The following is a 16,769-nucleotide window of genomic DNA, read 5'->3' as shown; positions in this document are numbered from 1 at the left end:
GCCAGTGCCATGGTACAAATATGCAGTCTCTTCTGTGGTTAGATATTTTCTTAAAGTAAAGGAAGACTTGAAATTATCATCAATACATCACTGCAGTTGTCATATGTTTTTATTTAAAAAAAAAAAAAAAAAAAAAGAGAAGTAGTAAATTCATGGAACTCCCAGGAGACTTAAGGATTTTTCTTATTAGTAGTATATATTATAGCTCTATGTGACAACACTTTATTTAGATTTTAAAGATATAAGCTCCAGGGAGTGGGTGAAATGAATCGTAGAATCTTAGAATGCGGAAGAAACTCAACAGTTACTATGCACGGCCTTATTATATGATTTTAATTATGATTCAAGGAATTGTGATAGTAATCCTTCCACTTCTGGATTTGCTGGTAGGTCTCACTGTGAATGCACAACAGATCTGCAGCGTTTCCTTGCTGTTGTCTCACAGTGACTCTGTTGTCGAGATAGATTATTTTGATAACTGTGTGATTCAAAAGTAAATCCAGCTTGCTGCACCAGTGCTATCAATGATTCAATGTTTCTGTATGAAAATATGCCACAGTTAAATGTACCCTGCTTTTCAAGAAATAGCGCTATTTTCAAGAATAGGTTATGCAAAAATTATATATCATCAAAATAGTCTTTTAGTAGTTCCTGTGATAGGTTTTCTGAAACAGAAAGATTTAATTAAAAATAAGTGATTCTAACTTCTATATTACTTAAAGGACACATTTCCTTTTCAAAAAAAAAAAAAAAAAAAAGAAAAAGAAAAAGAGATGAAAAGAGAAAAAAGATAAGAGATTACCTTATAGTAATGGTATGGATATGAAAAATACATGACAGCATGTGTTTAACTAGTGGCCATTGTGCTGTCATTCCTAATACTTTCCAAAAAAAAAAAAAAAAAAAAATTCCTATTTTAGTTTAGCATAGTAAGCGTAGTGCATTTACGTTTGTTTATTTCTAATGCTTTCCATAAAAAAAGATCCTGTATTTAGTTTAGCATAGTAAGAGTAGTGTATTTACATTTATTAGGTTTATTACATCTATACGTTGATTCTAAATATCATTGCTGTTACATAATTACTTAACTCGGATGCTATTTATACGGTATTGAAACAAGCCAGCAGTATGACTGGTTCAGACTTCTTTTAATTCTGGCTGAAGGAATTCAGCAGTGTATGAGTGATGCAAAGCACATAAAGTCAATAACGTCAGCATGAATAATATAACTCTGAGGAGTCCTACAAGTCTGTTGAAGCCAAGTTCTTATTTCCTACCCATTAGAACACACAGAAGTTAATACACAGAATCCATCCAAAATGTCTCAATACTTAATTTCATTGCGCTTCCCTGTAGTCTATGAATCTAAACAGATTTCAGTAACCTTAATATAATGAAGTCCTGATTATGGCTTAAACCACAGCTAATTGTATCCAAGATATGTTGCAGTTTTCTTTTTCTCAAAACAGACTTTTTGTCTGGCAGTTCAGATACTACAAATACACAATACAATATATTTTTTTACTTTCTCAGAAATAGAGGATGTAGTCTCAAAAAAATAATTCCACAGCTCTACCACAGGCCTTTTTTCAGGAAACGGGATTTGAAAACAGCACAAAGTTGCTTGTGGGCAGTGAGCACATTAGCTGAGCCGCCTGGCATTTGTCCCTCTGTTTTTACTAAACTCATTGACTGTCTTGCTAGACTCTTGCTGATATTTGTTCTTACTTTTGGCTTCTTTAAGGGGACATGTGACAGATATTCTTACATTTATAAGCAGGCTTCTGCTTTGGCACTTAGGTTTAGACACATTAGTATATGTATGCCAAAAGCTCTGGCTTGTCTGTGCTGTGCAACATCCATGGTGAAGAATGGAGCTAGCTGTAAAGTTGTCTTTTCTCCCCGTTAATTTAAGAGTAAAGGCTGGAGAGTTTAGCTCCTCGTGAGATGAAGGGCAAAGCTTGCGCTGTGAGTTCTGCGTGTGCGGGTCCCTGGTCTGTTGCAGGGCTTATCACACCTTTCCTGGTGACACGACCTAAACCAACAGTGCCTTTTTATGCCTTTCTTTTCTTTCTTCTTACATATATATATATATATATTTTTGGTAGGCTTAGCTCTCTCCAAATTAAGAGTCTTGCCAGTGCAGCAGTGACAGCTAGTAACCCATTCACTCTCAGTGGATTATAAGAAGTTGTCCTTTCTGCATGGTGTGACTGGGAACCGTTGAAGCTGTTAGAAGCATTGTGCATAAATTGCTCCCTCCTTTTTTTTTTTTTTTTTTTGGCTCAATATAGTTTTTATTGAGAATATTAAACTCAAGGAATCAGCCTAATTATATAAACTGTGTGATATTTGCTCATTTTAGGTATTTTCATATGTACATGGCTAACATATCTCATTTATCAAAACCTTAAGCTTCGCTTTGTAAACATTTTGAGTTAAAAAATGTGAAGCTTCCAGAAATTTGGTCTCCAGAAGCTTATAATTTCACATGACTTCTGTGCTTCTGTAGCTTTGACTGATGAAATAATCTCAAAAATTAACATACAGGGATCACAAATTAAGTTGACCTTAAGTTTGCATAGACATTCAAATGATTTTTAATTTCTTGACTGGTATTTCTTATTCCTATTCATTATAAAACAAAAAAAAAAAAAGAGTGAAATGTTCAAAAAATATCCAGCTATTTTATGAGCAGTGATTCCATATTCAACAGTAACTTTTAACATTTTTGAAAGTGGGATTGAAAGTGGGATTCAGACTTCTTAATTACTTTACTAAAAATATTCCATATGTTTTGGTCTTAATCACTGTGCTCACGTTCTAGGTTGTTTACAATACTAGGAATTACCCCTAAAGGGGTCTTTTTTTTTTTTTTTTTTTCCCCTCATTGATTGTGCAAGTAATTTAGCTTTCTAGTTCTGACATTTGAATCAAAACTAGATTCCTACCACAGCCTGTGGGAATCAGTACATTATTGCAGCTAATCACAAGTGGCTTGAGTCTGAAGAAGTACCAGAGGAAGAAGTGCCTGAACACATTTATAAATGTTTATTTTGGAGCCCTATGTTGGTATAAAGAGCATCAACATTGTCTGTGTCAAAAGTGACAGATAGTGTAAGGCATTAACAGTATTTTTTAATATTATGTATTTAAAAGGTTTTACCACTTGAATCATACATATAGGAGTAATGTTTCCACACAATATGAAGAATTTAAATTGTGTTCAGTTTAAATGATAATGTTTAGCAGACAAATATCTTTTTATACTGCTATTTTTGTTTACTGTTTGTTTTGTTTTAACAGGAAACCTTGGATGCTTTAGCAAAGTCTGAGCATATGACAGATGAAATCAAGACTCAATTGAATGACCTTTGCAGATTTTCCAGAGATCTGAGTGATCATTCTTCAAAAGTTTCAGGGTTGATTAAGGAGTATAACAGGTACACTTTTGTCTTGTTATGGTTCAGCTATCCCATGTGTATGAACTCTGTTTTGAGGATTCATTAATCAGAAGCATACTAGACAATAACTAGAGTCACTGTCTTGATTTTAGTGGCAATAAGTAGCAATATGTTTTTTTTTCTAAGAGCGAAACTGTCACTAGATGCAGCTGAAACTTGTATATGTCCACAAACAGTCTACTACAATAGAAGTCCATATAAGAAACTGAATTAGAGCCACAACTCTTTTGCTTGAAAGAAGAACAAGTTGTAACAGCTATTTAAATTATTTTTCTATTTTTTTGTCCCCTCATTTCACTCCTGTTCTACTAACTGGGACATTGAAATAGTGGAGCCAATGTTTACTTACTCTTTGGCTTTCTCGTGGAGCCAAAGTTTACTTACTCTTTTGCTTTCTCAGGTCCCTGCAGCTGATTTCCTTTGTTGTGTGATGTTGACATTTGAAGCACCAGATTCTGTTAACTCTTGTTCTGTATTCTTGTGGCTTTTGGCCACAAGAAGGCTTTTAGTCACTTACAATATTACAAATCTAAAGGAATCACGTAAATCAGAAATGCAATTGCTGTGAGTTGCCTGTCCAGTCCCTAGGGAGAGAAAGGGGCTTGTGGAAACATTTCACAGTTAAGTGATCCAAATCACTCTCTGGAAACTTTTACCTCTGTCATATCTATGACAACTGTGTCCCAGTTTACTTCCTGCACATTTAAGGTACTGAAAGCTTCTAATGGCTTGAAGTTAGTAAAAGGATTCCAAATTAACCTAACCTCAAAATTTTGTCTCAGATAACTGTATAACTGCAGTCATTTAACACAATCCTACCTTTCCTCTCTGCTTCCCTCCACTCTCTTTTTTCATCTCTAATGTGATAAACGCAGCCTCTGCCTGCAAGCTTCAAAAGGATGTCAGAGTAAAGAGCAGATCCTGCAGCAAAGATTTCGGACGGCCTTCAGGGACTTCCAGCAGTGGCTGGTCAACGCAAAAATCACCACAGCCAAGTGCTTTGATGTGCCTCAGAGCATCACTGAAGCTTCAGCGAGTCTGCAGAAAATACAGGTAACTCTAAAGCAACAAGATAAAGCAGTCAATGCAAAATTCCTGTGGAATTTGGAGGTAACTTGATGGTTATGAATGTTAAATGATTTGAATGTGCTAATGAAGTTTTCAGATATCTTCACTCATATTTAGTGCTGCTAAATTAGTTTTATTCCTCAGTGCTTACCAAGTGCTATTAATAATTGCAAGTTATAAAAACATTGCACCAATAAAATGAAATGTAAAAATCTGTTAATTGTCATATATTTTCATGTAATTCTTGCACATAAATATTTCCATACCCTTCTTGCATGCCAACATTGTGCAAGGGTAAGTTAAGGATACAGAGGATAAGCCATACAGTTTAGACAAAGCTCGGACTCCACCAATTATTTCATAGCCCTACATGTTTGTTGAAAGGACAGTGTGGTTATCTCAAGTGGCTTTTATTTTGTATGTCACCTCAAATTTGGCCATTGCCCTAGCATTTACCAGCCACCAACCACACTCTGCCTGGATACTGGTTCTCTGACACAAAAGGGTTACCACTTGCTGTACCCTGAGCATTTAAAGAAATATAATGCCCAAATAAAGGAGAGGTCATCATCTCATGAAATGCAGTATATACTCTCAGATAGTTCTAGAATTTTAGTATATACGTTGTTTAGACACATAACATATCTGGTCTAGACATCTGATGTCAATAAATCTTTTAAGATGAAATGCATCCAAATATGAACTAATATGTTAATTTGCAGAAAAACTTCTGTGTCTGTTGAAATCTCTGAGAGGTTTGCCATTGAACTTTCCTGGTACTTGTAGTTCACCAAAGAAAAGCTTTTACTAAATCTAACTGATTATCTCACTATTATTTTTAGGAATTCTTATCAGAAAGTGAGAATGGGCAACATAAGCTAAACCTGGTAGTATCCAAAGGAGAACTGCTATGCTCTATTTTACCAAAAGAAAAAGCTCAAGTTATCCGTGATAAAGCTGCTACTGCTAAGGAAGACTGGAAAAAACTTATCACCAGCCTTCACCAGAAGGAATCTGCATTGGAGGTATTGAACTTGTCACAGCAGGAAAAGATTGAGTCTAAATCTCTGCTTTTTGATTCAAACCGCACTCATCTCGGTAGAGCTTTTTACAATTTAGGTCTCCCATATAGCTGTTTGTATGATGTGACACAGCTAACACATAGCTTCCTTCCGGAAGTTTGGTTCTTCCATGTTACTTAATTTAATTACATGGTTACCATGTTATTGAACTTTGATGTAAATGGTGTTGGCAACAATGGTATTTAAAGTAGAAGGGGATTGTTCAGAGTAACTGAAAATGACAGAAAGCAGAGACTTGTCCTATCCTAGTGGGTAGGGTAAGTGCGTAGGATCCCAGTAGATAAATCTTGTCTCTTTTTTGGGGAACAGTTGTAACAAGCACCTTTTTTAATAAGCCTCAGTGTCCTTCTCTATTCACAACTTGCAATTTAACAAGCATAGAAAATAAATATGCTCAAAACATAATCTCTTTCAAGGTCATTGATTTTAAGGTCAAAAGATCTTAGTTGGAATTCCGTGCATAACATAAGAGAGATAAAGTTCACCTAGCCATTCCTGGTTCAAACCAATGCTGTCTAGCTAGCTGAGAAAAATTTCTGATGGATTTAATAGGTCATGTAGTAAATTCTTTTGCAGAAACTTCTCAGGTAGCAAGGACTTACCTTTCTTTGTCTCAGAGTGGCCATGGGAACATATCCTAAAAAGTTAATTTTTCTGAGCCCAGCATTATTCGTTCTCATAAGCCGATTCTATTTTTTTAGATACTTAATATAAGTAATAATAAATAATTAATATAGTTGATTCTGTGATCCCAAGGTATGTGGCCTTAACTAGTTACTTAAAGAAGTGAATCTGGGTCTCTACATTTTGTCACACAAAAGTGCAAAAATGTACAATTTGTGCCTATTTTCAACTGAAAGTAACTCTTTTGCTTACATTAGCATGTCTGCTGGCTCCAACTGTGATAAGGCTATCGCTAAAAAAGAGAGCAAAATTAGTCTAAAATACAGGAATAGCTATGGCACGGGAACTATGTATTTCTATTCAGTATGAATTATTTCAGATAACTTTTTTTGAGCAGGCAGAAGAATCCTGTAATAGAAACATGCATCGAGGAAATGCCTGCATATGCACTATGCACACATTTTTATAAACAATTTTTTACACTAAAAATATAATCAGAAACAATTCTCATGACTTTGCTGAATGTAGCCATACAGCTGTTGGAATTATAGCAACTCTATAGATGGGGCTCATTGTGCATGACTGTAGGCAGATGTTAAGTAACTCTCATTTCAAACAAGATTCAGGCTGCCTTAGCTATGTGAGTCGGACATAGGTTGAGTTGAAGGTAATAAAGTCCATAAAGCTTTTAGTTTAGAGAAAATTTTCATTGGCCTCCCCTTAGCTGTGCGGACTTATCCTTATCTCCTAAAAAAAGAATTCTCACAGCTCTTCTGTGAGACAGGAAGGAACAGTCATGTTGCTTATCCTGAAAAGATGCTGTAATACTTCACCTCGGTAGTATGTCCTTCATATGCGCTTGGGCCGCAGGTTGTGCATTAGTTGCATGCTGTGCAGTGGGACTGTTAATAAATCTGTGCATTACGTGTGTTCCAGAACTTAAAGATCCAGATGAAGGATTTTGAAGTAAGTGCTGAGCCTCTGCAGGAGTGGCTGAGCATGACTGAGAAGATGGTACAAGGAAGCAGTAGTCGACTCCATGATCTTCCTTCCAAGAGGAGAGAACAGCAAAAGCTACAGGTGACTTCTGAGCCTTTTTTAGTACAGCCAGCCCTTCTTCTCCCATCCAGTCTCATTTATTCCATGAAAATCCTCCATCATACTGACATCTTGGACTCCAAAAAGATGAAATCTGGTTTCAAGCATTGCTCTTGGCAGTGCTTTACAAGCAGGTGTTGCTTTTCCACGTTCCTCCTGACATACTGCTTCACTGCTGTAGCCGTATGGTGTGTGGTGTGCCTTTCTCAGCATGCTTGCCACTTGTCATTTGTGTGTGGTGGTTGTTTTTATGGGGCCTTCATACATCTGTGTTGTCTGCTTTTTTTGCGTCCACTCTTAATGTTAACACGCTTGTGCTTTACAGTCTGTCCTTGAGGAAATAAGCTGCCACGAGCATCAGCTCAACAGGCTAAAAGAGAAAGCTCAGCAACTGTGGGAGGAGCAAGCTGTCAGCAAAAGCTTTATGCGCAGAGTGTCTCAGCTGTCTTCTCAATACCTTACCCTAAGCAATCTGACAAAGGTAATGCACCCTATATATGTGCTTTAAGCAGTTGGTTTGATGTATGTGGAGAAGAAAAGGAAATGTGAAATGCTGCAGCTGTCTTGCTTACCTGCTGTGTGGCATGTCTGAACTATCTTGGCTTTCGCATGGGGTGTAAAGAGTGGGGAGTAAGGACCATATAAGGAATGATTCCAGGAGCAGTTGACAAGACAGTCATGGATATTTTTTTTTAATGTGTTTTGATTGAGAACTACTTTAATTAATTACCTGGTTATACAATAATCTAATTAAGTAATCAGGACACTTGAGAGAGGAATTTTCCAAAACTTTAGGATTTTGGTTTTTTTCTTTAAAATACATAAGCTTTATAAGGAAATATTGTTGCTTCATGACATTCTATAATCATAATTCATTATTGCTTTTTTAAGCAAATGTGTCTTTTGTTAAGGTCAATAAATTGGTTTTCAGCATTATTTTGAAAATATAATAATAGTAATATTAGTTGTGGTGGTGGTGGTGATGGTGATGATGATGATGGAAAAAAAATGTTCCTAGTATTGTGCTAGAAACTGAGGGAGTTAGGTTAAATTCTGTTTGTTCTGCTGAGTGGTACTTGACAGGATGCTTCACCACCTGATAGTCTTTCTGTTGTGCAAGCAGATTAAAAAAGTATTTGTATCTAAGTGTCAGTGATGAAGGGCGCTTGGTGTTGAATCAGGTTTATGGTTACTATTGTAATGAGGATAATTTTAAGATTTTGGAAATATGTTATGTGATAATAACTCAAGTCATAAAATATTTATACATGATTAACTACTGTTTTTTTAATTACTATCTTTTCTGTGGAAATAAAATTATAAAGCATATCTGAGCTATGTATATATGAGTGTATATATGAGTATGACTTACTGAAAATTATTGAATGTGTAGCCATAAAAAATCATGATTAGAAGGAAAGATAGATGAGTAACTAACATTAGCTTGTGAGGGCAGAATTTTAAAAAGATGTCAGGAGAGGATGGCACCTGAGGCAATCAATATGCATGAGAAATTCCCATATTCTTTGGGCAGCTATGGAAGTTTAAGACAGATTCATCTCTGTTGCTTTCTCAGCAAGTTTCACTGAGTTGGCTTTAATTCTCAGTCACTATGTAAAACATACTGTGCTCTTGTTTCTCAAGAACAATCAAGCTCTGGCTTCTTGTTAAACTCAGGCCTTGTAGCAGTGAAAAATCTGGTACACTTGAGCATTTTTTTCTCTCTAATGTGGGTATTACTGATTTCCCAGAAAAGGGGTATACCAGCAGTACCTGTAAATAGGCTTTCTTATCCCAATTATCAACAAAGTAATGTTCCTACAGTGGTGTAGCTTATCGGGCTTATATCTGTCTTCTGTGTTGGCAGGATTTCTTCATTTGCAGCATTGTTATGATGTTCAATTAGGTATAGGGAATATAGGGATATAGGGAAAAAAGAAATACAAAAAGAAAACGTGTGTCTAATTTAAACGAGTCAGAGAGAGATGAAACTGCATTTAGAAATAAAAGTGGACACTCCTGACAGCTTCACTCATACGTTTTGTTTGAACAACTCATCTGTGTGTGAAACTGACAGCCACAAGCACATTTACTTGAACATGGAATGAATTTATGAAAACAATTGGTTGGTATCGTTTAGGAAACTTGTTCTAACACTATAGTAGTCATGGGGAAAAATGATCATTTGAGTAGATGCTAGTGCTAATTGCTGATGACTTTCAGGAGAAGGTTTCCAGGATGGACAGGGTCGTTGCAGAGCACCAGCAGTTCTCTCACAGTGTCAAGGACCTCCAGGACTGGGTGGATGATGCCGTTCACATGCTTGAGTCCTACTGTCATCCCACTGCAGACAAGAGCGTGCTGGACAGCCGGATGCTAAAGCTGGAGGTAGGAAAACAGGATTCTGGAACCAACTCCTTTAAAATCTGTAAGAGGAACGCAAATATTCCATCCTTTATGTGAATTACTTACTGGTGTAACAACGCGCTTTTCATCACAGCTTGTTTTTTCTTAAAATAAATATTCCCGGTCTCCATCTAAATCATGTTGTTTTCAGATGTTATTTTCATTTTTCTCCTTTTCTACCCCAGAAATACCTTCTCTGTTGCAGTACAAGTGCCTGCACTTGTAGATTCAGTGCAAGGTTCTCTGTTAACTTAAGATTTATATTCCAAACCTACCATTTTAACTATATCTCTTCCTTATGAAACCCAGTTGTGAACCCCATTCCCCTTTTTCAAATGAATTTTTCTACAAAATGGTAAATTTGATCAATTCATTTTCTAGTGAAACTACGTAGTGTATTTATGCCCAGTTTATGATAAAAATGAACATCTACTTATTGGAATATCTGTCCAATTTTTAGGGACTCCTAGCAGTGAAGCAGGAAAAAGAAATCCAGATGAAAATGGTTCTGACAAGAGGAGAATCTGTTCTGCAAAACACTTCTCTGGAGGGAGTGCCAGTGATTGAACAGCAGTTGCAGACCCTGAAGGATAGCTGGGCCTCTCTTCTGTCTGCTTGTATCCAGTGCAAGAGGTATAAAGGGTATCAGGTGGAGGATGATGCTTGGATAGCAAAGCACTGATAAATAAAAGAACGTGATTTTAGTTCTAACAATGTTGCTCAAAAGGATAGAATACAATTATATTAAAACTAAAAACTAAAAGAAAAAAAAGCATTCTTTTATAGTGCAAACATTTCATTTTGAAACAATCAAGACAATTAACCATCAGAAGCCAGGAGCTGACTAGTATATGAAAAAGGCCAAAAAAATTCTGATTCAGGGACTTATGCTTTCAATTGTGCTTTGTTTAGTAAAGCTAGTACACATCAGCTAGATATGCAAATTCCAAACCTTCCAAGTTTAGAAAACTTAATCGCTCTGTATCAGCCATACATGCTCCTATTCAGCCTTTAGGGGTCTTAACAATTCTGTCTGGGGTTGTTTAGCTTGAAATATACCTGTTGTATAATCAGAGTGTAGAGTGATTACATGGGATTTGATCTGACTGCTTAAATAGCAGGAGAAACTGCACTATTACAAAATATACATATTTTTAAATTACAGTCAGCTGGAAGGAGCTCTCTCCAAATGGACAAGTTACCAGGATGATGTTCGCCAGTTTTCCAGCTGGATGGATAGAGTAGAAGCAAGCATGAATGCTTCTGAAAGGCAATATGCAGAACTGAGGGAAAAAGCAGCTGCCCTCAGCAAAGCAAAGGTATGTTTGCTTTACAACAAATCAAAGATAAATCCAAATTACTTTATAAAAAACAAAAACAGCTGAATAACTGTAAGATTAATCATTCGTCTTGTTTTAGTGTTACTGATTCATAAATCCATTCTGCTGTCTGTTTTCAGCTACTCAGTGAAGAAGTGTTGAGTCACAGCAGCCTGTTAGGGACTATTGAAATGAAAGGCAATGGAATGACAGAACATTATGTAACCCAGCTCGAACTCCAGGACCTTCAGGAGCGATACAAGTTCCTCAAAGACAAAACAAGGGTATGGTTTCCTTGATCCTTGAATGTTGAATCGAATTTTGCTGACATATAGGAAGCAGGCAGAGAAAGTCTTTACTCTGATGAATTGCTTTACAGTTATTTTGCTCTCTCAGAGATGTCTTTATCTTGTGGAGAGTGCCAAAGATCAGTTTTGTGGGATACATAAGTGTTTTGTTGTTGTTGTTGTTGTGTGGTACTCTATTCCACAAGCACAAAGCTGTCTTTATTTGGACCTCCTTTGTCTGAGTGAATTCAGGGTTGATAGGGAGATGAAAGGTCAGTCCTGGAAAGTATGAGTGGATCACACAGTGATCCTCTCATCTTTGTTTTTGTTTGAACATTTTTCTTCTGCACATATGTATGGTGTCATAGGCTGCTTCTATTTCCTCAGCTTGAGCAACAGCGTAGTTTGGGAGAACTGGGATTTAGTTCACCAAGGCAACAGCTCTGTAGCTCTTCCCTAATGTAACAAGAAGCATGACTTTTGTCCTTCCCATCTGATAAGTCATTCCAGGTGACTTTTCTTCCCCCCTACAACTGTGTAGCTGATGTTAAGCGTTCAGCCTACATTCAATCCTTGGGAGCTGCACAAAATTCAGAGTCCAAAGCCAGTAGCTGGAACGCAGAGATTGGCCAAAATGAGTGGGGAAAAAAATTTACAGTTCGGTAGCTCCTGGAATGTGGATCAAGTGGATTTGCCACTTGATCAAGTGGATTTCAAGTGGATTTGCCACTTGAAATGTACTCCATGAGAAAAATAGGCAGGAGGGAAAGTACAAAATTTTCTGCGAGGGTCTAGGACCAAAGACAGAGCAGACCATGGCCTTCAACTCTCTTCATCTGGTACCAGAAAACTGCTGTTTTTCTCTTCTCACTCATGGGTGTGGGAAGGCCATGTAAATGATGGATAATACCTCTCTTTCTTTCCTCTCATTACACAAATTATTTACGACTAGGTAAAGCAGGCAGTAAATTCTTTGTTAACATTAATGGGAATGTTTTTCTGTAATTGTGATCTACTGCCCTGAGATACAGAGTTTTGCCCTCAGTTCAATTTGGACCTCTGTTCCCTCATCCTCTTGTTGATCACTTCAATAAAGCTAATAAATTTAAACTGATTTAAAAATAAAGCAAAATAGGTCTTTTGCTATTAAACATTAAGATTGTATTTAAAATTGATGCAATATCAAAACTCCAAATCCCCAAAGCCACAGAACTTATCTAAGTATCCTCGCAGTCGACCCCTGTTTCTCTATAACTGATCAAGTTGTCCCCAGGATTCAAATTCTTGAATTTTAGGAACAGCCAGCATCATAGACAAGTGTTTTCCTTGATGTCGCATGCAGATTTAAAATTTCTTGGTTTGATGAAAATTAATACATATATATGCATATATATATATATATATATATATATATATATATATATATATATATAAAATTTTTTTAATAGGAAGCCGTAACTAAAGCTGAAGGACTACTTAACTTACATCAGGAGTACCAAACAAATTTGAAGGCCTTTGAAGTCTGGCTGGAGAAGGAGCAGGAAAAACTTGACTGCTTATCACATCTAGAAGGTGATACCCAGAAACAAGAAGCAACACTCCAAGATCTACAGGTACAGGAAAATTTGGAATATCTCTAGTCAAAATGTCCTACTTGTAAAATAACAGAGTAATATTAAGTGCTGGACAGAAATTTCATCTCTCTTTTTTTTGACTGAGAACAGTTTTGACTTACAGAAATTTAAACCTTTTGCTACTCAAAAGTGCTTCCAGTAAAGTCAGTGAAAACATTGTCACTTATTTCCAGGAAGAAGGGTCAGGCTTTGTAGGCAATCTCCAGGCATAGTAATGCTTTCTTGCAAGTATTGAGTTCTTGCAAATATTTGAGTTTGTTTTGAGTCCTTGCCTGTGCTGAGGATGCTACCTCTTCTTTCTCTTTCACAGAAAATCAAAAATAATCTTTCACTGAGTTTTCATTTTCCACTGCTTACAGTGCAGATGCATCTTTGGGACATGACAATGACAATGTGTAGCCTAAGCTGGGCTTCCTTCGTGGACAAGGCAGAGAATGACAGCCAACTCCCACATTTGTTAGACAGCTATATTTGATGGAATAAGTCATTGTTTGAATTATTCCAGTTCCATATTGATGGAATAAGTCATTATTTGAATTGTTCCATAAGGCAGATATGAGATTCTAAGCACCCAATCTCCCCTCTCAGGTGAGGTGGGAAGACTACGAGTGAATCCTGCAGGTGATGGTGAAAGGTGAACCCTTAGTCTTTCAGTAATCTCTCAGTTATGATCTTAAGCTCATAGAATCGTAGAATGCTTAAGGTAGGAAGGGACCTCAGAGGTCATCTAATCCAACCCCCCTGCTCATGCAGGGTCACCTAGAGCACGTGGCACAAGGCTGCATCCAAGTGGGTTTTAAAGATCTCCAGAGAAGGAGATGAAGTCAATTTAGAATATTTATGTCCCTGTTCTTGAAACTAGCAGTAAAACAGAAGGTGTTATACTATACTTGAGCTCATAAGTTATGAAATATGTCATAGCCTTTCCAGGATTTTGTGAAGACCTTTGTGTGATTAGAAATTCTGCATATGTCTTTCTATAGGAGTTTATTTTTAAAAATCAGAAACCATTAAAAAAGTCTGAATACGTATCTCAACTATAAAAAACACAGAGTACGTTACTTAGGTGATTTCCTGTTTGTATTTTGCTAATTAAGCTAATTCCCTGCATACTTCCTAAAGCAAATTCTAATAATGATGAAAATGCCACATTTACATGGGAGAGGGTATCTAGTATTTTGTTAAGGTGTGTAAAAAACATAGAAATAATCAGGCATGCTTAATATTAAAGAAACTGAGTTGTAAATCTCAAGCTTCAGCTTGTTACTCAGCTTGTTTTACACGGATTTGATTTTAGAGTCAGTGTTACAGTGTGTTTGCCATAGCTGGAAAATTCAGAATTTAAGTTTGTGCTGAATGGATTCCAGGCTCCCATGACAGCTCAGATAGCAACTGTTTCAGAAGTTATGATAAGTTTAGAAGGAGAGGAAGGAATATAAAGCATCAGTAATTCTCTCTAATTCACTGGTCACTAATATGATAGTGGGTTTGTTTTGTAAATGAACATGTCAGCATAAAGTGTTCATAAAGGTAGCATAACATGTGTTCAACCATAAATGCTTACAGGGAAGATCTAGATAATTTTTTGACTGCTCTTTCTTAAGCTGAATAAAGTCTGTTGTGTGTGTATAAAACCTGTTAATATGGGATCTGTACCTATAACTGCATTTACAGGAGTTGCAGGTCCACTGTGCAGAGGGACAAGCACTACTGAATGCCGCTGTCCATGCCAGAGAGGAGGTGATTCCTTGGGGCATGCCTCAGGTAGAGGACCGAGCCCTTGAATCCCTACGGCAGGATTGGCAAGTTTATCAGCACAGGCTTTCTGAAGCAAGAACACAATTGAATGCAACCGTGAGCAGATTGAGGTTAATGGAGAAAAAATTTCAGAAAGTAAATGACTGGCTAACAGATCTGGAGGAGAAAGTTACTATCAGGACTGGGAGACAGTCTGATAGAGCAACAAAGGAGATGCAGCTACAACAAATGAAGGTAAGCAATAACCTTCAAGGAATAATTTAAACAAAGTATTGCACGAAGTTTCTACATCAGTGTTTAGTTTCATACTGGAACTGTCAGGAAACATGAGTAATCATTCTGAGGCAATGCTGAGAAAGAGAATCCAAGAATGATTCCTAACTCCTGGGTACAGGCACACAGATCTCCAGTTTCTCCTGTTTATTCCCCATGCTGCAAGCATTGGTATAGAGGCATGTCAGGGAAGTAATGAAGGTTTCCCAGGAGGGGTGAAAGAAGGCTCCCTATAATCGTATCTTATGTTCACTTCCCCACTTCTATGCTCTTGCTGGATGCCTTCTGACTTCAGCTTCATGCCTGTCCATGTAGCACTCTCTTACCCCCTTCTTCCTTAGTGTGCCTAATAATCATATACTAATCATATAAACTGGAAAATGTCTTTGTTATAGAAGTGGCATGAAGAAATTGTAGTCTACAAAGATGATGTGGAGGAAGTTGGGGTACTGGCTCAGCAAATACTAGAAGAAAATCTCACTACAAGTAGAATGGGAAGCCAAGCCACACAACTTACTTCTCGATATCAAACTCTTCTTCTTCATATGTTGGTAAGCAATGAAAAACAGTTTGTTATTATAAACATTATAAACATGATAATTGTCAGCTCAGGAGAGGATTCAGCTAACTGTTCCTAAATTAGATGTCAGACCTTGTACATTATAGTAGACTCGATACTATAACATTTATGTATGTATATTTATATATACACTAGATTTCATTGGACTAGATTGATTGGAGAACTATTAGCAGGACAAAGTCCTTTTCAAAATGTTCAGTATTAAGAAGATGTTGTTGCAGTCTTTTTCAGAAGTTTCGGAAAAGAAATTCAGCATTCAGTATTCAATTCATTGAATATTAACTGACATCTAGAGAAAAGTTTTCAGGTTATCACTGAAATACATAGATATGGGGAGATTTGAATAGATAAGTTCTTCAGGTCACTTTAAATGTTAAGTTTCTGATAGTACCATGACCACTAATCGGAATTCAAATTTAAAAATATATCTATATTTTGAGTATTCAGTATTATATTTATTTTAACATTACTAATTGCTGTATCACTAACATTTATGATATCAGTAATATATGTATACCTTACAAAGGCTCTTGTAAGAATTATCCACTAGATATGGAAGGACTCAGAAACAATGCATTTAAACTTAGTATAGAATTTTTTGTTAATATATAGCATTTTATTGCAAACAGCATCTTAAATTTTTTTCTTTTTTCACCCTGTCCCCTTATTTGTTTGTAGGAACAAATAAAGTTTCTGGAAGAAGAGATTCGAAGTATAGAGGAGTCAGAATTAGCTTTTAGTGCTTACACAAATTGGTATGGAGCTACCAACAAGAACTTCAGAAATGTAATCACCAAGTTTGATGTTGTTGATAAAACGACAATGGAGAAAAAAATGCAAAAGTTAGAGGTACTATTTGAATGCAGTTGATTACCTCTTCAGTTTCTATTCAGAAAAAAAAGAATCCATAAACCATTTTTTGAAGTTCAACCTACATAGAGAAGTTAAAAAGATAAAGAGCACCTTTTTTTTCAATAAAATATGTTTATGCATATTTTGTTTTAGCCTAAAATCTAAAATAAGTTCCTCTCCCTGGTCATGCTGTCATATGCACTTCATCACAGTAGATGCTGACCAAGAAAGGCTTTGTTTCTTCTCACTGCAATAGCACTGCAGTAAAACAGTCTTTCCTCTTTCTGCTTCCTTCTAGTTCTGCACGCTTTAACTCCAAGCATG

The 16,769-nt window shown here is 36.5% G+C and overlaps 1 protein-coding gene across 1 annotated transcript in view; it reads left to right on the top strand.

Moving 5' to 3' along the window:
* Nucleotides 1–16,769, top strand: part of SYNE1 (spectrin repeat containing nuclear envelope protein 1) — a 224,829-nt gene that overhangs the window by 91,942 nt on the left and 116,118 nt on the right. The window contains exons 55-67 of the mRNA XM_026044390.1: nucleotides 3,307–3,443; nucleotides 4,340–4,517; nucleotides 5,375–5,557; nucleotides 7,175–7,318; nucleotides 7,662–7,817; nucleotides 9,560–9,724; nucleotides 10,203–10,375; nucleotides 10,908–11,061; nucleotides 11,202–11,345; nucleotides 12,797–12,961; nucleotides 14,657–14,974; nucleotides 15,409–15,564; nucleotides 16,272–16,442. Of these exons, the coding sequence (XP_025900175.1) occupies nucleotides 3,307–3,443; nucleotides 4,340–4,517; nucleotides 5,375–5,557; nucleotides 7,175–7,318; nucleotides 7,662–7,817; nucleotides 9,560–9,724; nucleotides 10,203–10,375; nucleotides 10,908–11,061; nucleotides 11,202–11,345; nucleotides 12,797–12,961; nucleotides 14,657–14,974; nucleotides 15,409–15,564; nucleotides 16,272–16,442 (2,244 nt within the window). The remainder of the gene's footprint in view (nucleotides 1–3,306; nucleotides 3,444–4,339; nucleotides 4,518–5,374; nucleotides 5,558–7,174; nucleotides 7,319–7,661; nucleotides 7,818–9,559; nucleotides 9,725–10,202; nucleotides 10,376–10,907; nucleotides 11,062–11,201; nucleotides 11,346–12,796; nucleotides 12,962–14,656; nucleotides 14,975–15,408; nucleotides 15,565–16,271; nucleotides 16,443–16,769) is intronic.

The sequence above is a fragment of the Nothoprocta perdicaria genome, unplaced genomic scaffold (assembly GCF_003342845.1).
Source record: "Nothoprocta perdicaria isolate Ctin4 unplaced genomic scaffold, notPer1 scaffold_36, whole genome shotgun sequence".
NCBI classification, from domain to species: domain Eukaryota; kingdom Metazoa; phylum Chordata; class Aves; order Tinamiformes; family Tinamidae; genus Nothoprocta; species Nothoprocta perdicaria.
This window is presented reverse-complemented; position numbering and strand designations above follow the sequence as displayed.